This window comes from Acromyrmex echinatior, chromosome 8 (assembly GCF_024713525.1).
Source record: "Acromyrmex echinatior isolate Ae372 chromosome 8, ASM2471352v2, whole genome shotgun sequence".
Classification (NCBI taxonomy): domain Eukaryota; kingdom Metazoa; phylum Arthropoda; class Insecta; order Hymenoptera; family Formicidae; genus Acromyrmex; species Acromyrmex echinatior.
In genome coordinates, this window is record NC_141859.1 from 11,301,700 (window position 1) to 11,329,495 (window position 27,796).

The 27,796-nt window shown below is 32.9% G+C and overlaps 1 protein-coding gene and 1 long non-coding RNA gene across 4 annotated transcripts in view; one reads left to right on the forward strand and one right to left on the reverse strand.

Moving 5' to 3' along the window:
• Positions 1–27,298, forward strand: part of Rpb8 (DNA-directed RNA polymerases I, II, and III subunit Rpb8) — a 69,171-nt gene extending 41,873 nt beyond the window's left edge. For both annotated transcript variants that reach the window (XM_011052408.2, XM_011052409.2), the window contains exons 3-4: positions 216–396; positions 26,868–27,298. In XM_011052408.2, coding sequence (XP_011050710.1) covers positions 216–396; positions 26,868–26,985 — 299 coding nt within the window. In that variant the 3' untranslated portion in view covers positions 26,986–27,298. The remainder of the gene's footprint in view (positions 1–215; positions 397–26,867) is intronic.
• LOC105143873 (uncharacterized) lies at positions 302–8,728 on the reverse strand. Of its 2 annotated transcripts, none has more exons than XR_845807.2 (3): positions 8,647–8,728; positions 2,071–5,336; positions 302–1,924 (listed from the first exon to the last, which is right to left on the reverse strand). It is a non-coding gene; the product is annotated as an uncharacterized LOC105143873 (long non-coding RNA). The 2 variants fall into 2 exon arrangements; XR_015546003.1 differs by lacking the exon at positions 8,647–8,728 and adding an exon at positions 5,579–6,102.
• Positions 27,299–27,796: the final 498 nt, after the last annotated feature.

Sequence of the window (27,796 nt, forward strand, 5' to 3'; positions counted from 1 at the left end):
GTAATGACGTTTATGTAATACATATTTATCTGCAAATTTTATGACTTTTCCAGTTATATACAATAGTAACCAAGTTATAAAAAAAATTGTTTTGCCTATATAATCAAAGACATTTTTCGCTCTAGTAATGTACAAAACAAAGATTTTAACGAACGAAAATTCGGTACGTGGGATAAAGCACTTATGCGTGTAACAAAATATCATTGTGTGTTTAGGAGATAAATTCCGTCTTGTGCTGTCGACGACGTTACGTGAAGATGGATATCCAGATGGTAACGAGTGGAATCCTATGGAACAAGAGGGAGGTTCCAGGGCGGATAGTTTTGAGTACGTCATGTCTGGCAAGGTGTATCGAATTGAAGGTGACGAAGCCAACAACGAACCCAGCAGCAGACTGTAAGTAGCCGTTGTTCTATTCTTCATATCAAGCGTGTAAGATCAGTCTGGAAAATTAGCTTTTTATCCTTTGGAAAACTTTAATTTATTGTATTAGGCAAGTTCAATTAGTAACATATGGAAAAAATTAACAAATATATATTTTATGATCAATTAAGAATAGAAAATTAAAATCAAGGAACGAGTTTTTTTCAGATTGATCTTACTAGTGAAATATATTTGGCAATTAAGATTTGTTTGCACTCTTTACGATCTTTGGCATTATGATTTTACCTTGAAATCTTGTATCATTGTTTATAAAGTGTGCGTACGATACGCAGCGATAGTTACATGAGAATAGATAAGCGGAACAACTTGTTATAGTAATCACATTTTGATAACAGTGCGATAATCTGTAAATTTTATACGAAATCATCAAAAATTGTTACGCTTAAACTGTTACTTTCTTTTAAAGTACAAAATACTTGGTCTTTATTTAAACACTCTTCATTATTAATTGTATCTTATTAGAGTATCTTACTTTGGAATAATTTTCCTTTACACATTTCAAGGTAAAAATAAATTTATACAAATTCTTGTTACATACAAAAATGATTAAAAATCTTGTAGTGCAAACGAATCTATACACTTCTTTTTGCAATATCCGAGCAGAATCCTGAAATCTTATTGCGTGATTGATCTGATGGTGTACGTTCGAAAATATCAATTACGAGAATTTATCACTGTTACTTATATGCATATTCTGTATTGATTTGATTCCGCTCGGATACACCATACGCTGGCCTGTATCGGGCTTATCGGGAAATACATACGGATACAGGATACGATACATGACGTCGCTCGAACGATACATTGATGTGCGACAAACATTCTGTTGTGCGATCTCTTATTGGCTCGTTTCCAAGCGCTCTCAATGAAGCCGCGTGAGCTTCCGAAAACAACTTTCTACGCCGCTTGTAGAGAAATTGGCTCTCTGTTGTCGTTGATTAGCGTTCTAAACAAGTTTTTTCGATTCGATCGAGGAGCGATACTATCAACACCATTGACCATTCTTATATAATTAGTGAATGGTAGAAAAAAATATTGAGCAACGCAAAGTGTTGCAAACAATTTTTTGAGATGATTTTAATAAAAACAAAATGAACAAAATTATGTTGCAAATAAATTAATGCAATAAATAAATGCGATATACTTTCGACACTTTATTTAAATAGATGTCACGCAAATAAGTTTTTGTGCGAAACTGTATATATTTAAAAAAGTATTATGATTAACAGTAATTGAATGGCAATAAAATTAAGGTTGTATGAATTACGTGATACGCAATTGCCCGAACCTTGGCACGATTGGCTGAGCACGCCGAAATAGTGCGTCATCGGGTGGGCCATTTTTAGCTTCGTCATTCATGAACTATGGACTCGCTATTTTTTCAAACGCAGTTTTTTTAGCTCTTTGTATATTATTGCCAAAAAAATGAGTGCGGCAAATAAATGTACATTGTAAAAATTAGGTTGAGAATTAGGTTGAGCTATTATATATATATATATTAGGTGTTGGAATTAATTCGTAGCGTTTTTAATGAAAGAATGTTATTTATTTCACATGAGCATTAAAAAATACATTAATGAAAGTACTTCCCATCACTTGTAAAACGCTACGAATTAATTCCAACACCTAATATATATACATAAATAAATATATATACATAAAAATATATATATACATAAAATTTAAATCATCAGATAATATTACATTTGTATCAGAGCTGGTAAAAATCACGTTTTAAACATGTTTTAAATTGCTTAATTTATATTTTTTAACATATTTTAAACATATTTTTTTGTAATACTAACGTTTAAAGCGTGTATGAAGCATTAAAAACATGTTTTAAAAAAATACAATAGTTTATTCTTTAAGAAAAAAATATTTTTTGCCAATCCTGTTTTTTAGAAATAATGCTCATGAATTCTTAGACAAGAATTTATAACGAAGAATAAAATTTTAAATTTTATTAATCGCCGAACAAGTGTTATGAAGAAAATTGTGAAATTTCTGTAATTTAAAATTGCTTTCCAATCGGACGGGAAACCGAAGGTTGCACGCGAGTGTTGGGCTTTCCATTTAAACGTGCTGAACGAAATGCGGAATTGCGCGATAACCCCGCGGTTTGACCGACTTATCGCATTGACCTTGGGACGTGGCCGCGACGTCGGTCGCATCGGTTGCGTCGCCGTTGATTTCGCCGCAGGTTGTACCACTACTGCGCGCAAAACATGCCGCGCTCTGTTGACGCTATTAAAGATAGAACGCAACGTTATAGACGGCACGATAAGAAGAGAAAGATAATGACGCGTGCTTTAAACATTTGAGTCTGTTAAGCGTTTTAAATCGGCCGTGCAAGTGCGGTACTATTTATCGAATGCGACGTCATTTTGTAGCGCTTCTTCATAATACTCAGAGATTAATTACTTAACATTTAATTTTTCATTAGCTTTTTTTCCATGCGCTGTCAATCTTCGTCTCAATTAAAGCGTAATGTAATCTCAGCTGTTTGTTATGTAATTTGTAAATGTAATTAATTAACAAAATATAGATCATACATTATATTCTGACAAGTGTAAGATATAATGACGATTAATAAATTTATGTCTATCGGAGTATCTTGAATATCTAAAATTTACAATTGAAAGAATCATTGGACCTTCTGGTATTAGAAAGATAAATGTACGTTTATCTTTTTTATTAATTTTGTTTGTCTGCCTTCTTTATGTATATAGTGTTTTCTATAATAATAATATATTTGCTTTTTTGATGTTATTTAATTAATATTTTTGTATATATTTTTAATTTTAATATTTTTAAAATTTTAAATCTCTTGAACAAAATTAGATTAGATATCAAATCTATTATTATATGATATACGTAAATTAATAATTCAAAAGATAAATCTTAAATTAATTTATTTTATTGTGCAATATATAAGAAAAAAAAACGTAGTGTACATATTTAAATATATTAGATTCGCTAATTGTATTAGAGGATCAAGATTTACATTTCTCAGTTATTCTTCCATAACTTGTATATTGATATTGACTCAAGATTGTTAAGTGGAATACGCCATGTGTAATCAGACAAGCCTACACTATATGCTTATTAATGATACGTGATAATTGTTTTTAGTAGCTTCTTAGTTTTTTTTTCTTACTATTTTTTTGCAATTGATTACTGAATCACAGATAGGATGAATAGTATTTTTCGGTATTTTTCTGGAGATTCAATAATTGTAACAGTGTCAATTAGCGCTGTGTGGATTATATTAATTTTTTTGTGGAAAATTCAAGTATCGCATCCATGTGTGTAAATGTTAAAAAACTTAAATACATATATAAGTTTATTGTATATTCTGTTGTTTTTTTTTCTATGTATGTTTTCCATAGCAAATACAATCAAAAGAGCAAGACAAGAATACAAATTGTAGAAGAAAGCATCTCATGAATATTATTTATAAGAAAGTATAGAATAGTAAGTAGAGTTGTTTTTATTTACGTAATAGGATATTTCATAATTCTCACTCTTTTGGTCATACTGTAATCATGTAATCGAAATATGATACGGGAGGATATTGAGCTCGATCGATAAGAAGATGTTTGGCAGAAACAATGTAATTCCACGTTGAGATAAGCGAACATTTGCAACAAGGCGATACTTCATGATGTGGCGTGACGATTATACGCCATTATCCGGTCGGTAAAAGAGTGCGCACGTACCAGAGAGATCAGCGGAACGAGCTTTCGGAGGACAGGGAGCCACTCTGCGTTCACTCGGTAGGTAATGAAGCGGGTGAACACAGCTGGTGGTATCTCAGTTTTCTGGGGGCATTGGCAACCCGACTGGCAAAAGTCGAAAAGTCGAGAGTAATCATCGAGAAAGACGGCCGAAAGCGACACAACAATAACAATAGACGAATTTAGATCGGATGTCTCGCTGTATCGAGCAATTGCAAAGTTCAATTCTTTTGTGATCGATGACTTCCTCCCCGGTTCTCCCATAGTGAGGATCTCGAGCTATACAAAATCAATTTGTACTTGTCAAAGTAAGATCAGTATCACATTTCAACATTTATATAACTATAGATATGGAATAAGATTACTTATTTTTTGTTATCTGTACTTCGTGTCAGATTTTCAGGGAAATGTTAGAATTTTATTTATAACTTTGTATCTTTATTTTTTTTAATACGTATTTTAATTTTTTAAAGTATCTTATATTTTATTATATGTTTATATATATATATATATATATATATATATATATACATATAAAATTATAAAAAAAAAATTCTATTCTCCCCTCTCCCCGAATCTAACACGAATATGGATAATTCAAAGTTTGCTTTAGATATTTGTCACCTAAATTGAAGATGGATACAAAAGTCTTGATGCTTTTTCAAGAGATGGCGTATCTGTTGATTTGCAGTTGCGAGATATGTTTATATATTAAATAGAATTGAAAAAGTAATGACGTTAATTCTGTAATGTGAATCGGTTTAATTTAATCGTATTTTCATGATGATAGAAACGAATGAAAATGAGCGTAAAAAAGTAAACATCGTCCATCATGCTACACAAGATGTTTTACAAGAGTAAATATCTTCTATCATCCTGTACCAAAGAGATTCAAACATTTGCAGCTATTGTGAAAATATTTCGACGTAGTTACTTCGATTTGGACGAGATTAAATAATACAATACTTGTACTATAATTATATAATTTAACTTTAGTTAATATTGCGTTTGTTCCTTCGTCTGCGAGGGGCGTGACAGCTGGGAAACGAATTATTGATCGGGGTAGCTCGAGACCCCGGAATGAATATAGCTGATACCCCGGCAACATTGGTAACGCGCAGGCACACACATCCTGTCGTCGTGACGTGATCCACTCTAAAAAAAATTTCAAAATTTCAAAATTATCGTTATCTAATTATTATATTTATTATTTTTTGGATTGTGGTACTTTTAATATTAGATATATTTATATTTTATTTTTATTATGAGTTGCTGATGTTTCTTGTAAAAAAAAACCAAGTTCCATAATATTTCATTTACTGTTGCGTTATATTAACATTCCTGTTAATACAATTTTTGAAATATGATAAAATTCAACGTAAATGAGTAATACAAACGTTTCATTAGTTTCCAAAATATTCTGTCGGGGATTTTTCTGTCGGAATTGAAATGTGAATTCTCTTTGCTTTTATTTAATCGGTATTTGATGCTGAGTAGATTATTGGAATGACAAGTCTCTTGACAGAGAACCTGTAGCACAAATTTCTTCGATCTCATCTCGGGGATGTGGGTTCTGCTAGAGTCAGCTGATCAGGATTAGTGCAGGCGCGTGCGCACAATGCAATGCTTCCCGATTGGTCGATACCTCGGCTAGGACGCGCAAGGTCGCCCGGGCTGTCAAAATCAGCTGACGCCGGAACAACCAATCAGCTGACGCTCGAGCTTAGGAGAATCCCCTCCTCCCCCACCGTTGGGTTTTACTTCTACGCTGTCTGATTTTTCGTCGGATTTTCCACGAGATTCACTTGAGAGTAAACTTGGTTTGTTAATCGAATAATGGAAACATTCTCGATCAGGATCACGCCAGGATCACGCCAGGATCACGCCAGGATCACTTATGATGCGCGCAAATAACTTTGGAGTGAGATTTTCTTATTTCTAATAATCAAGTTCGAAATACAATATTATACATTTTTGAGGAATCATGTCATTTATTTATTTATTTTTTTGACAAAATTCTAATTACTGCAACACGTATTTATTTAAAGTCTCTTTTGAAACTTATTGTATCCTTTTTATCGAAGTATATTATTTGTCAAAGAGAAAAAAAGTGAGAGAGAATGGGGAAATTAAATTTGATTAATCTTACTCTCAGTTTATGTATTGAATTTAAATTATAAATACGCAAAATTTGACTCTTCGATGCGTCACTGCGTTAAAGTATCATGTGTCCGTTGGCGGCAAAATTGTACTGGCTGTAAAATATGCGTTCATATGCGCAACATGTCTTGCGGTTTTTCTTCCTTGTGAGTCACGTCGACCGCCGTTCCACGGTCACATGTATCTCCTAATATCGTGGAGAGCAGCCTAGGACCGTGTCGGAAGGCGGTATACGTATACACAGCCGACTCGACGGAAAATTTAACCGCCACGTCATCCGACGTTGCGCTGCAGCGAGAAAACTCGGGCGGACGAGTAAAACTGTCACGGAATTGCCGCATTACGTAAAATCGCGAGGCGGAATTGCGGTATGCTGCATTTTTGGCAGCCGATATGCAAAAACATTTCCTTCTCTTTTTCGTGATGCGTATATACATGTATTGCGTGTATGTTATTGGCATGATTTTTCGTCAGGTATATTATGCGCCGAAAATCGCATCGATACGCCGCATGTTTGGCCGCAGTATAATCAAAGCAACGTCACAACCGATCTATGTTTTCTCGATTATGTTTTCATCTTCTTTAGATAATATTTATAATAAGTCTATGTTCATTTGCCCATCTGTTATCGAATTTATATTATTGCGGCTTAATAATTTTAAAAATACAATGGTTATATATTATTAAAGTTTTTTAATATTGGGAAATATACAAACAGCTTTGACATTGTTTAAATGTCATTTCTTAATAATTACCGTGTTGTAATTGTTAAAATAACTGTTATGTTCAATAAGATAAAATGTTAAAGGTTGATACCGTATTATACGCTTTTGCCATGTCCTAAGATTTCTTATTTTAATCTTTTTGATTAAAAATTCGAGCGAGAAAATTATTTTTTTTTTTAAAACAGATTGCAGACATATCATTCTTCGAATGATTGCGCTGACCCGTATAATTCCTACGACAGAGCGATACTGATGTTCGAGAATTAAAAAATCCGGATCAACCATTAATATTCTACATCAGTCTATATCGATATTACTCACACACGATCAATAATGTTAGTATTTGTTGGTACTGGACAATATTATTGATCGTATAAGATCCGCATAACATATTACTGCGATAGTGTGTTCTTTGCGAACTAGTCTACTTTTTTATACCTTTGTACTTAAAACATTGTGAACATATTATACTATACGCACAACGAATATGCGGAAAAAGGAAGAGCTCATTATTACATAACGCGTGTATTATGCAATTTCATCGCGTTGTTGTGTTTATCAACAACTGATTTGGTTTTCTTAGAGATGCTCTATTTATAAAAGTTTTTCCAAATTTTTCTTAAGAATCATTGCTCATGAATATTAAAGCTCTATAAAATATTAATTTGTTAAATTAATGATATACTCAAGTTGCGGTATGTTATTTATTACTAAATAACATATTTTAAATCTCAGTAATCAGCAAAGGCTAAAATTTATCTTTATTAAAGATCTTTTTAAGATCCCTTTTTGGAGTCCCAAAAGATGCCAACAATTAAACTTGTAAATAACAACGTATCATCTATTCACTTACGGATTAAAAAATAATCTTTGATGTATTTTAAGAACGTAGAAACATTTAAAGAACGTAGTGATAGACGATATTGTGAATATTTTAGAACGTTATTAATAAATTATGCGTGAATATTAGTAAAATGCGTGTAAAAGCATTAATAAGGTATAAAGTCACGTTATAACGTTTGCAAGTGATACATCGACTCTGTCCAATCATGCGCGTTTAAACTAATGCCGACGTCATTCGTTGCAAAAGGGGAGTTAGCTTGAGTTACTAAATTACGGTACGTTAAAATATCTCGTCGTTGAATCAAACATTATTTCTCATTCTAATAGCTATTCTGAAGAATCGTGATTGACGCACAGTCGTAAATTTAACACAGTAACTCGGTTTTTTTTTTATTAATTTCACATATACCTTTATATGTGCATTAAATGGTTAGTATAATATAAATATTTTATTGTTCCAAAATATTAGGTGTTGGAATTAATTCGTAGCGTTTTACAAGTGATGGGAAGTACTTTCATTAATGTATTTTTTAATGCTCATGTGAAATAAATAACATTCTTTCATTAAAAACGCTACGAATTAATTCCAACACCTAATATAATCGAAAATATTTCACGATATAGTATTTAGAAACTTATTTATTGCGAATTGAATTATGTGTAACATGAAAGCTTAGTCGTAAGATAATTAATAGGAGATTCACGATGAAGGAGTTCTCGAGCAGGTAATTTTGTACCTCGATATTACTGTGGGTGTTGTACCGAGTTGCCGCCAACACTCGCAGGCTCTCTTCTCTACCCGGATGTGAGCCAGGCTCTCTCCGGTTCCCAGGGGTGACCCAGTTTCGTTTATCCCCTCGGAGTCAGCCTACACTTGCCTGGCGAACACATCCCTCCTCCCTCATGCACACCTACGCGCATTTTCCATGAACTATATCCATTTACAGTTTTCTCGTTTTCGATTCTGTGTTATTTCACCGTATATTTCGCACAAATATTGTTTCAACGGCACTAAGATTAATTTTCAACGGTCTATTATTTAATTTACTTTCTTTTTTTAATTACGTTATGTGGTAAAAGATTTGTTGACAAAGATAATGAGATGATTATGTCTTTAGGATGTTTATATATGTAAATTAAGGCAAAGAGCCATATGTAGCTATTCGAATAGTTTTATTTCAACAACATTTTAAAATTGGGAATATATTTTAAATTGCGTAAGAACTTCATTTGAAAGAAATTTTAAAAGAGGTGTAAGCGAGTGTAACTGCTAGAATTAATTTTTTTATTTTACTCCAACATTTTTTTCTCACGCGCCGATTATTTTTCTGGTAGTAAGATCTACGAAGAATATACGTGCAATGTGTATTTACTCATAAAATTGAAGATCTCTCGTTTTGACGGGCGCTTGCCGCGCATCCTTGCCGGGACTGCTCCTGGGAAAAGGTCAGACAGTCAGAGGCTAACCTAGTGACTGGAATTAGGTCAACCCCTGACAGGGACCGTCCCCACTTTCCCCGAACACGCGGAAGAGTCCACGTTGTTACGTGTTCATAGCGAAGCCAGATTGCACGTAGCCGATACGACACAATGTCATTTTGATCTGAAGAATTGAATCCTCGATTGACCAAAGGTTAGCAGCTATTTAGTAAGAAGTAAGTACATGAAATCGAGATATGTAATTGTGTTAGAGAATAAATGTGACAATATACCGCGTGCTCGAATAGGTCGATTTAAAAATTGAGAAAAGGAGTTTAATTTTCGCCTGTTCTGAAATAAAATTATTATAAAAAGAAAAAAGAGGTCTTGAAACAAAATTATTACAAAAAATTATCGTTACAACGCGAAGCCATCAATTGTAATTTGCACTCACAATCATAAATGGTCGATTCTATTTTATGATAGATACGTATATTGACTAATAGACATATATGTATTAATAATAAATAAAAATTGTTTCGTTTGCAAAATTAATTGAACATGAAATCGTTCTTATCTCTTTAAAATTCATTGCATCCTTAATATTGTTCAAGGTCGACAAGTGCGAGCGTTTCTATGCCTACTGTTATAGTATTGAGAGTAAAAGCTGATTTTACTTGGATCGATACACCATCCCGTTCCTTTCCCATTTCTTCACGTTTTTAATATTCTTCGCGCTTCTTGCTACGATGTTTTGAGATAGTAAGGCGCTCTCATTTGCGCAAAGAAATTATATTTTAATTATATTTTTTGTTGTTTAATTTTACTATAACCTCGATTTTTATTTAAATAATTATATTTATGTGTAATTCGCTTTATATCGTTGTTTCATAAATTTTATTATATATGCAAATTCTTATTAGACTGAAAAAATAGTAATAATTTATTTTTAACAGACTCAAAATTTCTATTTGTTCCACCATAACATGCTCTAGAAGTAACAAGAATTATTTGAAAATTTTATGGATAAAAATACATTTTTAAAGAATGAATATTTCATATTTTAATTCTATGAACAGATTTGACATTATTCTGTTTGTCTATTGTAAATAAAGTCGTTCTGTCTTTCCCTACATGGCATACAAAATTTTGAAATTATGAAAAGTTATGGAAGAAAGAGGGAATGACTACGTCATGTGTCAAGTGGATTACATCAGTGTCATACAACATTGAAATATTCTTTGCGCAATTAAAAAGAATTATGGGAGATAAGAGGAAATCTCATTCATGGAAGCTTGTTGAATCTGTCGATCACATCAAGTTTTACGATTTTATATTTCGAAACTCCTTTTTCACTTTCTAAGTATTTTTTTGATTCGTAAATTTCAAACATTATTTTCGCATGTTTATCAATATGCGCCTATCAATGATAAATGTTATTTTTTCTCGAAAAATTGCTTGAAAACACATTTTGGTTATCATTTTTAAATAACATACCTTCATCATTATATCAATGGCGCTTAACATTTCTACATTTATCGCATTATATATCCAATACTCGAAGTAGCACTTCTGTAATATTCGCTTGACCCTTACATTAAGCAAAGTTATAGTTACTATCAAGAGTAAATTTAACTTTGGCGCATCTTCACTATTATATTATGTTACATTTTCTTTCATGTAATTTATTTAACATATTATTCGTCTGTTGTTATCCACACATTTGTTTTCCTCTGTTTATAGTTTTACATTTGTTTCTTGTCGTTACAACTTATATATGGTACAGGTTTAAAATCTATGCTTTCTCTTTCTCTCTTTCTATATATATATATATATTGCTGTATTATTATAAATATTTTATATGATAGTTACACTATTATTATTTTTCCACATTTTGCACTTTCTACGCGCGATATCGTGATAGTGCAAACCATGACATTGAGCGTGCAGCAGTTATGGACTTTGCTTTGCAGTCGAGCGATCGCGACTACGCGCCCCGACCGCCACGTGTTGCTTCAACTCCTCTACAACCACTCGTCGCATTTGCGGCATGGACGACATACAAGTAGAAAAGTTCTTAGTTATCAGCATCGCATGTTAGCAAAAGACCTGATTTTAATAAAGCGCTTCCAAAAATGTATGTACCTCGAAATTTAAAATGATTACAATTTGTCAAAACTGTTTGGAGAACTGCTGAGAAAAGCTAATTTATTATTTCACTGATATTTTATGTGTGCGTCGAGTACTTAAACATAGTATTATAATACGTATTATAATATATATTATATTATAAAATATTAGCTTTACAAATGACATTCAGTATTTAATGAATTAATTTTTTTCCGCTCATTTTGCACTCAAAGAATGGAAGGTGAGGAATCTCTCTAATATCATTGGAATCCTGCCTGGAAGAAATGATCATGTTCATTCGTTTCACTTTCCGCAAAATTCGTTTTCCGTATCAATATGTGTTTGGCTAAGCTATACGTTTGCATTTTCGGTATCAGGTCTTTTGTCATTTTCACAATGATTTGTAATGATTTCCACGATTAATAACGTGAAAATCAGCGATTCCAATAGTTCCAAGATCTTTTCAGTCGTTTTTGTTTCGCGTTACTAGTGAAAGCGCTTTTAATTATTCTGGATACCCGACGTACGATCAATTACCGTCGTGCGTTTAAACTGCACGATGGTGAACCAAGAATAGCTTCATTATATGTGCGCTGCATTGAATGACGTAGCCAAAGACATATAGCGTGTTGTGTACCGGCTTTCAATTACATAACAATGATATTTAGTCTGACTAATACGTCTATCCTGCACGTATACGTCTCTTACCGCATCACCGTCATACGTCGCGATAAAAACAATTTCGCGAGACAAGTACATTTCTCGAGCCGCATAATCGCTACGTCAACAGATAGCAAACGGCAAGATAATTTCGGGTGCAATGCACGACCAGCCTAAAACGAGAGAAAGTGTCACATTCCTTTACTTCAGCTGATTCTTTATTTTTTTCTTTCAACTATTTTACTGCGTCACATCATCTAATCATAGCCATATTTTTGAAGAAATAAGAATAGTATTTTTAATAATAGCTACGAGAAGTGTGTAAAATATGCAATTCGTCTGCAGCTGCTTACTGCTAAGCACGTCAAGTTTATTTCCTTGGTCTTTTCTTACATAATCAGTGCTCGCATTTGACGGTCGACCGCCATATTACCGCGTCTCTCTCTCTCTCTCTCTCTCTCTCTCTCTCTCTCTCTCTCTCTCTCTATTCATTATATGATATAGTAGTAGGAGAGCTCCCGGTTCTGAACGATAATCGACTCTCTCGAGTGCGCGTGTGTGTTGGAGTGGCGTAGGAGGATGAGGTACAGAAAGAGGAGGAGGGCACGAGGGGTGAGGAGGCAGGCCAAAGGTGCCTCCTCAACCCCTCCGCGATACATCAGTCGCGCGCGCGCGAGTGGGGAGCGGCCGTTCGACCGCAGGAGAGGCGAGGGAAGGCAGGAAGGGATGGAGTGCAGGGGGGTGTCGTGACGGGGACAAACGGGCCGCGACCGAGAAAACGGTGCAGGCAGCGCGCGCGCAGGTGTGCTCCCCGGTTCCTGCCGTTGTATTGCGTGTGTCGTGTCGCGACTGCCGCGATGTGAGATGGTGGCGAGACTTAAAGGCTCGTTTACACCATGTCGGACAGAGCGACGTGTCGCCTCGCGTCGCCTCGCGTTTCGGTAGTGACGAAAATTACGACCCACGGTGATGACGATGATGACGATCACTGCCAACGGCGTGTAGTGGTAGTAGTAGCAGCTGCGGTGATAGTGTGCGACGATGATGCGCGATAGTGGTAGCTGTCTAAGATTAAGTCGACCCAGGTTCTGACACTTACCTTGCCAAGGAAGAGGTGCACGTTGCTCCTCGTCGTCCCTCGACGACCACCCACCTGTCGCCGTTCTTCTTCTTCTCTTCTTCTTCTTCCTCTTCTTCCTCTTCTCTTCTTCTTCTTCCACTGCTACTTTTCATTCGTCGCGCATCAAGATTTTCGAGGACATCCCAGCATGTCGGAGCATCTTGAGAGTAACGCACTTATTTGCGTAAGCTACGTTTCGCGCGATTGTTCAAATCGACATTCAAAGATTTCATTACTTAATTCATACTTTGAATCGTTTTGAAATCTTTTTTTTCCTAATGAAAATTTGATAAATTAATTTTTTAATTTTTGTTTTAAAAATTAATAGACATTCAAAATTTTTACATAAAGAATAATTTGATATAATATTTTAATCGAAGGAAGCTATTGTCTAGCTTTGACTATTTCCTTATGCGATGTTTGATGCAATATTGTTATTTTTTTCAATCAGATGAAATTTATTATCATATACTCGATTACATGTTGCATTGACGTGAGAACAAATATCTTATAAATTCAATGAAAATATTATAATTTTGTGTCTATATCTAATTACAAATAGTAGAGAGCATGCCTTTTGTATTTTCACGCTAAAATAACCATCAAGAAAATTTCAAAGATAGATCTTGATTGAGGAAATTTATTCATAATGTAAGTTTTGCATTGATGTTGATGGTGTCGTTTGTTATCGCCTCTGTCTGCTTTTGATGTGATCTTTAGAGAATTATTTGTATAGTAACTAGCAAGATAATATTATTTTTCACTTAATTATACTCATGTTATATTTTTATTAGTCATATATACAAGGGGAGGGGAGAAGGAGAGGAGGGGGGGGGGCAGCACGTCATTAGATTGTAAATCGAATGCGTAAAAGAAAGATCTTACAGATAAATATACAGATAAATGCTTCTAAAGATTGATAATTGTTTTCTGGTTTTGTTCTTAAATAATACAAAAGTGTTACGTTTTAAGATTTGAGCGAATTACCGTTTTGTCACAGAAAGAATACGTAGTGTCATGAGGCATTCGCCATTATTACGTTGCACTTGATTAGTCGCGAAAATGCACGTGCGTGCGTAGTGGCATGCGCTCGATAATTAGCAACAATTATACGCGCGACAATGCGACGAAGGTCGCCTGGTCGCGCGGTCCGCGGAAACTCGCGCGCGAGTATAGGCTCATTATTGGACGCGTCCGTGTCTCAAGCCAACGCGCGAATCGATCGTTTCGGTCGACTGACCTATATCCCGTGCAAAAATCTATCAAAAAGGATAGCGGACAATTCGATTTCAAAGCTGTTCATCGATGGATATGTGCGTGTTGCTATCATCGATTGCAAAATTTCGTAGAACAAAATTCGAATTTGCGCCGACTCGTGTAATGACGATCTCTATTATTTACTCGATTCGTTTCCTCTCGGTTTTAATTGTAAGAATTCATTCTCGCGAGCACTCATTCTCTTTCTTTATTCTCTCTAAATCTCGTGGAGTGAAATCTCACTCGGAAAGACTGAAAATTGGAGTCAATCTCGAAAAAAGAGTGAAAATACTTCCACTCTTGTGCAAGAGTGGCAGATTTTTACTCTTTTTAAAGTGAGATTGACTCTTTTGAAATGAGATTTACTCCCAAGGAGTGAAATCTTAATCCCTTTTTTGGAGTATAATATTACGGTTAGATGGAACCTCACTCCAAAAAAGGAATTGATTCACTCCTTCGGAAAGAGTAAATCTTACTTCGAAAGAGTGAAAATCTGCCACTCTTGAATAAGAATGACTTTTTCACTCTTTTTTTCAAGACTTAATTTTCAGTCTCTCCGAATAAGACTTCACTTCACGAGATTTAGAGAATTCTTTCTGCAATAGTAGCTAAACGTAGCTGTTATACGTATCTCAATTTATATCTCAATATGTTTTAAGTTATTAGGTGTTGGAATTAATTCGTAGCGTTTTTAATGAAAGAATGTTATTTATTTCACATGAGCATTAAAAAATACATTAATGAAAGTACTTCCCATCACTTGTAAAACGCTACGAATTAATTCCAACACCTAATACATTTTAGATTTTTGATCTTGTCACGTAAAATATATTATTTCTGCTTGAAATTTTATTCTTTCTTTAAGATATTTAAAATTATTGATAAGAATCGCGCGCGCTGCTTGTTTTTCACTGTTCATTCGTCTAGTTTTATTTCTATCTCATTATCTCTTTTTTTGATGCGAATTAATATGACATAGCGTATCATACCGAGATCGAGCGTATTTTTGAAATATATGGACATAAAAATTTAAAAATTGTAGAAAAATACTTGCAAATTGTATATAATTTTTATAAAAGGAACGAGGGAATATGAACACAAAAGAATATTTATTACGAATCTAGCGTTCGACGAATAGAAAGAGATCTTCAGATTTATCATTGTCGATGCAAATAGAATGGCAGTAGTTGGCAGTTGAAATTAATTTCATGCAAACCGAACTCTAGCACAATCTGTGACTTGGACGATAAAGTGATTTGAGCTACATCTCGGTCGGATTCGATAACGTTTCGTTTAATCAGCTGTTGGGAAAGATTTTCATGCTAGTTCCGGAGACGATTTCGGCTCGATCATCTCGTAACATTTTAATTGAAGACGGCATTTTTTTGCTCTGTTATTTTATTATAAATCATAAGATCCACTTTACGTGTCAAGTTACATATCAATTAAAAAACAAATAATTAACTAAACTAATTGAGGTTAGATACATAGTTTTTTTGTATTTTCCGATAAGTACAAGACATTTGTGATATTTTTTCAAAGTTATACTATTACTGTATATTTAACTAATTAATTAGATATCCATAAAGAGATTTCTTATTTTATATCGCAAAATATAAATAATTTTGAAAATAACAGCTCGATGCAATATCCAAAGATCACCCTCGGGGAGGAGGGGAGAGGCAGGGGGGCAGGCAGGCAGGCAGGCAGGCGGATTTGTTTGGAATGAGCCAAGAGTAACTCTGGGCTTTTCGCAACGAACCCCGATAACGAACGAGACCAACCCCGTCTCTGCTGGCACGTCGCACAGTCTCTGGCTGCACGATAATGTTTCGAGGTTAAGCAGATGATGGGGCGTGTGTGGCCCAGCGCCACGCATCTTGGCATAGCTTTTTCGGCCACGCGGTTGCATAATCGCACGAACGCGGCACTTACCGTCCCCGGACCGTCCGCGTTAGTCGCGCTTTGTTCGCCGTACGGTCTCGCCGCGTATTTTTCTTTCGTTTCGAGCAACACGAGCTCCCTCGAATAGTTATAGATAGTTATAGCTAGTGATTAGTGAGATAGCATTAAGCATATGCGAATTTCGCGCCGAGATTTACAAATTTGTATCTCTTAGACATCGCGATTGTAAGAGAGAATCGAAATTTAACTGCTCCTTCTCATTCTGATAGCACAAAAAATTTAGTATAAATTTGAAATTATAATATATTACACCCGAGAAAGAAAAAGAGTATCATTGAAGAGAAAAGAGTATCACACGAATTTTGAAAATTAATTGAATAATTAATTGGTTCAATTAATACAATTATTAATTAATTGTCAGACTCTTATTTTGAGTGCGAATGTTTTATTCATCGTGATAAAACAAGCCAATTAAATGCAATTTTAATTTAGAGATTAAGCGTTTGTCCTTTTTATTTATGTTTTTAAAAACTTCTTCAGTTATATTACATTTTTTCTTCGAGACGCGATATACGTTTAATTGTACGTTTAATTGTTTCACATAACAGCTTCTATGTTTCTTGACAAAATTTTTGTTTTCTTTTTTGTTTGTTATTTTTAGAGTTTTCGGTATATGTGATTGACATCGAGAGCAGCATGATGATTTTTTGTTTATTGGTTTCTACAATCAATTAATTTGACTTTTATTTTCTTTTATTCTTTTTTTTCGCTGAGTTTGTCGTCACGTATATCTTTGGAAAAAGCAACGTGCCACTGCTATTAGCAACTCCGCGAGGTGACGATGTCGGAGGATCTGTCATGCCGATCTGTCTCGATCCCGTAGAAGGCACGATGTGTAGTACGGCAGAATCGATCGTTAAGCTCGTTTAACGGCAAAGTGGTCCAATTACATCGTTACCGTTGAAGCGAACGTCGCTTCGAATTTCCTACCATGTTTCGCTTCTCTTCTCTTGTTTTTCCTCGAACATCTCCTCTCGTATTCGATTTTAATTTACCTTAATTCTCGTATATCGCAACGATTTCATCGAGGAATGTTCTGAGGGATAGAATAGACGCATTGAAATTGGGGAATGCAATGCATACGTCACAATTTTTTGTACATCCGACGTCATCGCGCTTTTTGTCTCGATGTTCAATTAATACGTGTATAATACAGAGGTGAAAAAGCGCGAATTTTTTAGAGCACGTTGAAATTGAGCAGTAAAAATAGTTAAATTGTCTTTTAATATTCGTGTAATCTAAATTAATAATTCAAGTAGGATCCAAAATTGAAATTTATCGAAAACAACAATATATATTTGATTAAATTCACGGTTCTTGGATATCTGTTGGTTTTTTATCGATATCTGTTGTAATAATTGTTTATCCGATGTATATTTTCGATGTAATCTTTCGCGACTATCATACACATTCTGAATTATATTTAAATCGATATTAAACTGTCGGAAGGGTTTTAATCTGTTAAGTCAATCTTTTCTTTTGTATAGATCTAATATATTTTCGAGCATTTATAAACTACAAACTACAAATTATACAACGTTAAAATATAACCTCCTATGAATATTATTCGTAGTTTCACACAGACAGGTTTCATATTTTACGGGAATTTCAAACTTTTGGCACGCACGTTGGTTAAGGAGCAATGAGACAGCCGCGAGCGAGCGTGCATGCAGACGCGGATTGTATAACGCCTGGTGCGACTGGAAATGTCGAACCGTTTCTACTTGGCTCGCTGTTTCTGGCTAGTTTCTGGCTAGCGCTGCCGCTGCAGTTACTGGCTCATGCTCCTGCTCTAGGCTGAGTTTAGTCGCAAGCAGCTCTAGTCGTCGCTTAGTCGTTGTTCGTATCGCTCGCGAGTCGCATGACATTCTCGTACGCGATATATATAATATATTAATAGTATTGATCTCGCGCCATTTTTTCCCACTTGATTAGCCCGCAAATTCACGATATCCTCGATTCACACACGTTCATGTTGGTGTAAAATACTATTGTAGTAATATCAATTATATCGTGAGAAATCTAACTGATCTTCGAATCGTACATCGTAGTTACATCGCGCGGAAGGCGTCTACACTTCGATCTTGGAGTTTGATTTTAAGAGATTTTAAATATTCTCTTTGGAACAATCTTCATTGGTGCATCCTACTCTACAGTTATATTCAACATTGCAGATCGCGCGCACGCGCACGCGCGCGCGATATACTTCCCAAGATTGATTTCCATTCCGCGAGCGGAGATTTACTTGGCATGATAAATTCCGCGCTCACGGTCCAAGGTCGTGATTGTGTAACGTTATTGCTCTAGAGCAGTTGGACTCTATGTACGTGTACGTACATACAGTTCGTAAATTGCAATTGTCTCTCTTTTCACGAGTAGCGATGAAATACTCGATCCATGGAAAGTTGCCGCAAGTGCATTTCTCGTTATGAAACGATCGATGATTTTCGATCTTTTATCTTGCATTTTTTTGATGGATAGTCGTTATTATCTCCATTGCGATCGATTCTCAACGATGCTTGACGACATGTCCGATTATGCGCGGAAGGTCACGACGCGACCGGTCAAACGGAATTACCTGCTGCCGCGCCAGGATAATTTTGGATCGCGCGATGCACCTGTTGCGGATTAGGCAAGGTCGCACGAGTACACGATTGTGCAATTCCTTCCGCGTATCTAAAACGGCCGCAACGATCGACTGCGGATGCAGTGCATCGGCACCGGCATCGGCACCGGCATCGGCACCGGCATCGGCACCGGCATCGGTGCCGGTGGTGCCGCAGTTGTCGCTGGTTAATCACGAGGAATAATCAATGTCGACACGCTGCTGCACTGCGGTCTTGCTCTCTTGACTTTGGCAGAAAACAAGTTTCAAAGTGCATTCGCGAACTATCTCAGACGTCATCATTTTTATACTAATCAATCGCGCTGTAGCTCGTCGATGAAAAATCTCTGAAAAATCAGTAATACTAATAAATTGAATCAATAATTAAAAAAATATTTCTTCCGAAATCGATTAATGTCCGCGATGCATCATACCGCGTGGGCGCTTTGAAACGTTGAAAATAGTAACAACAGTGCAGTAAGATATTTTCTCAAACTAGTGTGAGAATTGAAATTAATTCGATATTCCCTGGGAATTCGAGCAAGCGATGTCGTTCTTTGCTTGATAATCTAGACGATAAAAGGATACACTATTTCTTTACTAACTGCAGAGATTGTTCCTTTAGTTTCACGATCTTGAACATTCGATATCGATCGTAATGCTAATCCCGGGACAAATTATGCAAACTAGACAATATGACTATTTGATGAATCTCAAATCAAAATTCATACCGGAAATAACGAACGCTTGCACTTGAATAGAGCATAATAATCTCATAATTCTATATGAAATTATCATACTCGTATTATTGTGAAAGCCACATGATTGGGTTAAAAAAAAATCAACGGTAGATAATCGCATTTATTTATCGTGCGAGGGGTACCTACTTCTTTTTAATACTAAATCAAATGAAAAATAATGCGATTTAAAATAAAAAAAAATTCGTCACTTGAGTATTAAAAAATAAACATGATATCGGTGTTAATTTTAAATAAATTGATATCGGTGAAAATAATTTTCTGACGGAAGGGAGGGCGAGGGGAGGGGGGGGGGGCGGGGTACGTGAAGAGAAGGGAAGGTAATTGAAATTGCCAATGGAAGAATATATTAATGTTTATATATATTTAAATTTTATGTTGAAACATATCCAGTGCAATGATTATAAACCACAATTTATATATCATTCAATTCTTTATTTGTTTAAAAAAATGTAACAAGAAAATCTTCTTTTCATTGGTCAACAATAATCATTATTGAGATAAATGATCTTGATAGAATATCTCGAAAATGCGAAATAAATAAATTTGAAATGATGTGTGCGTGAGACGTTTTCTTTTTAATTTGAAAGTTATCGTAACATTGGTAGCTCTCTTGTAATGTCCTTGGGACGCACCGGTGACGTTTATGAAAGGATTAACTGTCTAAAAGCATCGAGAGAGGAGATGCACCGACTCCGTCAGTGTGCATTAGCAGATCGCGCTAGCACGACAACGAAGAGACGCGTCTCGACGCCGGAGCGTCGTGGCACCGGGGACAGTGGCGGCTATTATTAGCAACGTCGTCCTCTTCTCGTTTCGCGTTTCGAGGGAAAAATAGCATCAGCTGACATCCTTCTGGACGACACGAAAAAAACCTTAACTCTATGCGTCGTCGTTTTTATCATTTTATCTTGAAGAAATTCGTGGACAATTTTTGATTACCTACTTCAATTCATCAAGCATGATAGTCAATTATCATTATTGCTACCAAGTTTTTTTTATGCCGTGGAATGAAGACTTAATTATACGTCAGAGATAATCGCGTGACTTGAAACGTCATTACATAAGTGTTTACATTTTTAACACACTCACACAGACATACGCGATTGCGATTAGAGACAAATTTAATATTATATTATTATTTAATGAGATTTCGTTATTAATATTGCGGTAAAAGAGACATTGTAATTTTATACGAGGAAGGATAAATTGGAAAGCAGACAAGCAGAAGGAGAGAAAAAGGAGGGATAGGTTGTGAAGATTAACGAATAAAAAGAGTATGAGAGCGAGCCGAGCGGAAGCGAGCCAATACGAGATACAGGGCAGTTGGGGCTCGTGCCAGATGCGCGTTTACACGGGCCCTGAATACTGTAAATGCACTATCTGGTACGACATCTCTTCTGTCGCCGCCATCAGTGATCATGTGGCAGGACGTCATCTTTTTAACATAGATATATGTATACGATTCGAATGTCGAAAAATCGACATTGATGCCAAACTACATGGTATCTTCGTCACAAACAAGAGAGTGATATTAGAAATTTTACGTATCGTCGTTACGTCCTTTGGATTATTCCAAAACTTGCAAAACTTGGGATGATTATATCTCTGTGCATATCTCGATTGTGTGTACATTATATACTAATATTTTTATAAGAATTATATTTTTACACAGGATTTTCAGGACTTCTTTTATATGTGTCTATATTAGTCAACAATCCCGGATTCGAGAGAAAGTTTAAATCAGAGATAAGATCCTTGAATTTTTTTTAACAGTTTTAGATTTTCAATTACATTAATATTTTATAATAAAATTTAATTAAAATTTTGGTTTAATAAAATCTATTAAACAACGTAGCAATTTTTTATGTTTCGCAATTTAATTATATTTTTCGTCTCTGGTTTAAATATTACTCTTTTAATGACAAAATCGATATCATATCGATTATGATAGAATTCGTACAAATTATCTTTCTGTAACTCTGTAAGTAGGGCATAGGAAATTTTACATCCATTATTCTTTGTCAAGTTTTTCTCTGTGATTCAAGTATAATTATTACAATTATAACAGCGAAATATGCGTTATAATATTAAGAATGTTATTCACAAGTATTTTTTTGGAGAAAAATATTAATTTAAAATTAATTTACACGTATAAAATATTGTGTTATCGTATTGGTAATTTTTATTCAGAAATATCAAATTTATCTGAAACAATAATTAATGATAGATAATATTGTAATTGACATTTGTTGACTGTGTAAATTTAATCTTTGGATAGTGAGTGTGTAATCTTTGGGTAGCGAATTTCCATGAAATCGGTCGGTACGATTCAACCAATAAAGAAAATAATTTTATAAAAAATCTATTCGAAACTACACAATGTGTATGAACTGCAATAAATATATCCTGTTAAAAAAAAAACTGTTATTGCCGCTTTTCATCTTGTTCCCTCCTTTTTATTCCGAGATATAATATCTTTTGGAGGAAGGGATGCGCAATTAAGCGAACGAATGCATGTTGCATTGATAAATGTTCTTTTTTTTTAATGCGATATCATCGGCAATGACAGTTTCGTATGAATAAATGGCGTAATGGCGTTTGATCATTCGTGACGAGAGATTTGTTAATGGAAGAATGCTTGTTGCATACTTGTTTCATGTAACAAGGCTTCACATAAACGTAACAATTTATGTGCACACATAAATACGCATTGCTTATACATAGGATCATATATTGTTGTGTATCAAATGGCAATAAAAATCATCTGATGCGTTTTTCATTTAATTTCACCAGCGCCTTTATTAGTGATTAATTTATCAGTAGAAATAAATTATATAGTTTCGAAAATTCTTTTTTCCTTTAATATTCTTCTAGTATCCAGATGCAAAGTAAAAGATATTTGCAGTTTTTTAAGATTATTTAATAACGTATCAAATCATCTTCGTAAACATTACATAAAATAATTAATATAATCCCCTCTCTCCCCACATTAGACTAAATATTAATTTTAAATTAAATTATTTATTTGCAAATGAAGTTTAATAATTTTAGTCGAGAAATCTTATTTTTTTCACTTCATCTATTTTCATTCATTTTATCTGTCATATATGATTATATATATATATATATATATATATAGGTTTGCAGATACAAAAGAAGTTAAATCGCTTAATGAGTTATCAAATTACTTATTGAAGTAAAACATTTTTTTAATTTTGAGAGAGAGAGAGAGAGAGAGAGAGAGAGAGAGAGAGAGAGAGAGAGAGAGAGAGAGAGAGAGAGAGGAAGAGTAAATATTTAATCGAAAATATCAGAAAAAGAAGTAGTAGAAATAATTGCTTCGAATATATGGGATGTAGATAAAACAAAGAATGATCACTTTAGAAGCATATTCATGTATACTTGTACATAAATTTAAAATCTAATAAAAAAGAAATTAAATATCTTAAAAAGTATTACGCCTTTATCATTTTAAAGTATTAACAAGCAGGCATAATTTTTATAGATAAATTATTATAATTACTGTTGCATTTGTAATGGGTATATTTGGTTAAGTTATCTGTTGAATTAGTAATACACAGTATCTTTCAAAGCTTTTTATACGCGATGAAAAGAAGAGAGGAAGCTAGAGTGTAAGTGGAAGCTCGAACTTGGCTAAAAATAATTGTCTCTTACAGAAGTGGAGTGCTTCTTAGAGTCAGAGATTCGACAAAGGCAAGGTCAATCGATAGGGAAATCTCGTAAAATATTTGCCGCGAGAATTCTCTTCGGTATTTTCGCACATTTTCCTTTCACAATTCTCTTCGGTATTTTCGCACATTTTCCTTTCCGTCTTTCACAAGTCTCGTAAAATTTGGATTTCATGTGTGTTTTGTATATAATGTATGTACATTAGCATGATGAGTAGAATGCATTTCGTTATCGAGATGATATACAATTAAGGATGTTTTATACATATTTTCAAACATAAATGATAACGAAATTATTAAAAAATTACAAATCATTGTAATTCACGTTTAAAAATAATACGACAAATTTGGTTTACTATCTGGATCATAAGTTATTTTAATAAATAATAATGTTTCTCAATATGTGCTCTGTGTGATATAAATATATAGAAATGTATTATAAAATGAATGATAAAAATCTCAACTTTTAAATATAAGTACATTATGTATTCAAGATTATTTACGTAGAATTATATTGCGATGTATGAACCAGTAAATAAACAAAATATTTATTTATTCTGTATCTTTGTAACTGATTAGTGAATTGCAATGAAACTTTGCATAAATTATTTTGAATATTTAAAGTGCTTGTAAAAGAAATATTATATATAAATTTTTTAATCATTTTTTAAATTTTAATTTTTAATAATAAAAATAATAACAAAATAAACTACAAAAATGTATTACAAAAGACAAAAATATCTTATCTATAATCTTATTCACACAACTTTCATTATAGTTTATTTGAAGTGTAAATATGAAATATATTTCTAAATTTAATTTTCTTTGCACACAGGGACTGTATATAACTGTATGTCTAATACATTTTTAAATGTACAATCGGACATTCAAAGATATACCACACGTACAGTCCCTGCAAAAAAAATTAAATTTCTAAATATGTTTATTATTTACACTTGAAGTGTAAATAATAAACATACTTAGAAATTTAATTTTTTGAATGTTAGAAAACTATACACATATGAAAGTTGTGTGAATAAGATTATATTTTTGTTTAATAACATTTTTGTAGTTTATTTATTTTATTTGTTATTATTTTTATTATTAAAAATGAAAATTAAAAAAAAATGATGAAAAATTTATATTTTTTTAATAAGTATTTTAAATAATCAAAATAATTTATGCAAAGTTTCATTGCGATTCACTGATTATAGTTACAAAGATATAAAAAAAGATTAATATTTTGTTTATTTACTGGATAATTAGTTCATGCATCGTAATGTAAATAATCTTGAATACATAATGTACTTATATTAAATGTACAAATTGAGATTTTTATGATTTATTTTATAATACATTTCTATATATTTTTATTAGAACACCAATTTAAAAAATATTTATTAAATACTTTATGATAATTTCCAGATAAATCTTCATCAAATTTATTGTATTATTTTTAAATTTGATTTGGAATGGTCTGTAATGTTTTAATAATTTTGTTATCGTTTTAATATATATATAAAACATTCTTAATGTTAATGCGTAATTTAAGAATTCTATTAGGTGTTGGAATTAATTCGTAGCGTTTTACAAGTGATGGGAAGTACTTTCATTAATGTATTTTTTAATGCTCATGTGAAATAAATAACATTCTTTCATTAAAAAACGCTACGAATTAATTCCAACACCTAATATTACTTCTATAATATTGAAGTTAACATGTTATTTTTTGGAAATGTATGCTTTTAAGGAATAGAATGTTTAATTTTAAGATGTTATAATATTTATATAAGTAATTAACTGATTGTCAAATAATGAAAAAGGTTTAGTGCTAAAGTCTTATTGCGAAAGTCTACGCAGTCGATAATTTTGGCGTTTAGCTCTACATAAATTTATGCATTTTTGGAGCTTTGTTTATATAAATTTATGCATTGTTTCATTACATCAATTTTTAATCTCAAGTTTGTGTATAAATTGTTATCCGCATTTTATTTGATTTTTAATACCAGGGTTGCCACAGATCTAGAAAACCGGGAAAAGTCAGGGGAAAATGTAAAAAAGACTGGAATTTTGAACTTTGCTCACAATTCCCTTAAATTGCTTCTATTCCAGATAAGTTTTATAATTTTTTGAATATTATATCTAACGTTTATAGTCAAATACTTTTAAAACTCGTATATTTTAAACAATTTAAAAAAAATAATTAAAATTATAATTTATATTTTATTCAGTAATTTTATTTGATCATCCTTTCTTTATCATAATTGCATTCTTTTTTCTAATACTAATTTATTTTTTGTTGACTTGAATTTGTCCTCAAAATTTTATTATGCTGTGCTAAGTTTCTTTTGTGTTTTTAATAATCTAAGCTAGTTTTCTTACAATTCTTGATAAATATTAAAATTTTTTACATTTTTATAATGTTAAAATTTTTACATATTTTATATTATGGAAATTTCCCATTTTTATTTAAAAAATCTGGAAAAATCAGGGAATTTTAAAGTTCATTTTCTATGGCAAACCCTGAATACATTTTTTAACGACTTGTATCATTTATTATCATTAATGTACTAAAACATTAATATTGCTGTGTAAAGTCTTGATGTTTGATACGTATGCGTTCAAAAAGAAAGATAAAATAAGACAACGATACGAGGAAGAAAATTATCACCAGTCGAGCTTGAAGAGCGGAATATTTGGAGGCACATCGATCCAACAGATACATCTTAATCGTTTAAAGGAGGAACTTCCGTTATATATATATATATATATATATATATATATATATATATATATATAATATACATATATGTATATATAAATATAAAATATATATATATATATATATATGCACAAACATATGTATAGCGATTGGCATGTTGGCAGTGTGGTTAGCTGGTTGTGTGGTCAATCTATATATCACGACCGCTATCGGCACTGCAATTATGACGGTCGCAAATCTGCTGCCAGGAGAAGCATTGTGGACGATCTTGAAAATTTCTTGGATATGAAAATTGTTCAAAACCGCCGAAAATTTAAAATGGCGTCAGAACAATATCATACTAATAATTCAAAGTTAAAATTGTTATTTAAAAATCTTTCCGTTTTGCGTATTATACAGGATGTTTTTTAACTGTGTGTTTCTCAATACTTCAAATTAGCAGAGCCTAAATAAGAAAAAAAAACAAGCTGTATAAATACAAGCTCAATTTTAGGCATATTTTGAAATCATAATATTAAATCGTATCTGAACAATCATAATATGCATCAAATGCCAAAGGTGATAGGCATTTCGAATATTTATGTAGGACAATGCAAACTTGAATTGACCAGTTTTTTATTTTATTTCCAGATCTGCCTATGTATCTTTTGGAGGTCTGCTGATGAGGTTACAAGGTGATGCGAATAATCTGCACGGCTTCGAGATAGATCAACACATGTACCTATTAATGAAGAAACTTGCATTTTGATATTTCTATCGTCAATTTTTTATCATTTAGAAATTCTTTCAATAAATATATCTATTAGTGGAGAAATTTGAATTTTATATTCTAATTTGTAATATTAATATACCAACTGATTTATCATTTTTTTTTTACAATCATATAGACTTACTGTATTTATATTAAATTTTCTTTTATTTTAATGATTTACTCTGACAGGTTCATATATAATTTTATGTTCTAACTAACAATAAGTTATATATGTATATTAAGTAAGTTTACTACTGCCAAAATTACTATTAGAAAATTAAGGAAAATATAAATATTTTTCATGTTGGAATCTTTTTTATTCACCGATCCCTGTGTGTTGTAGTTATCATCATTTGTTAAATGTGGAACAGTAATAATATAATTTGTTTAATAGAATAATTTTTAAATGGAAAGATTGTTTTAAGTTATGAATTGAATTATTATTTTTTTGAATAGAAATTAATTTCTCTTAAAAATTCGAAAGATTAATACAATTAATGAAAAATCATTTAAAAGTACTTATCGACATCTAATATTTAATATTATTTTGATATTTAATAAAGAATCAAAGTTTCTAAAAATTGATCTTTCCATTAAAGATTAAATCGTGCTGATTATACAGTTGGGATTATACAGGAAAAGCAGTGCAAATCTTGGATGTTGACCAATTCGTCGCAAAGTGCATCACCAAGTGCGCCATCAAGAAACAAAAATAGGAATCAGGTATTGCATATACTTCTCTATTTGTTCACGTGTTCGTATATACACGCTCCTGTAAATACACATATGTATATTCCGCTATGTAATT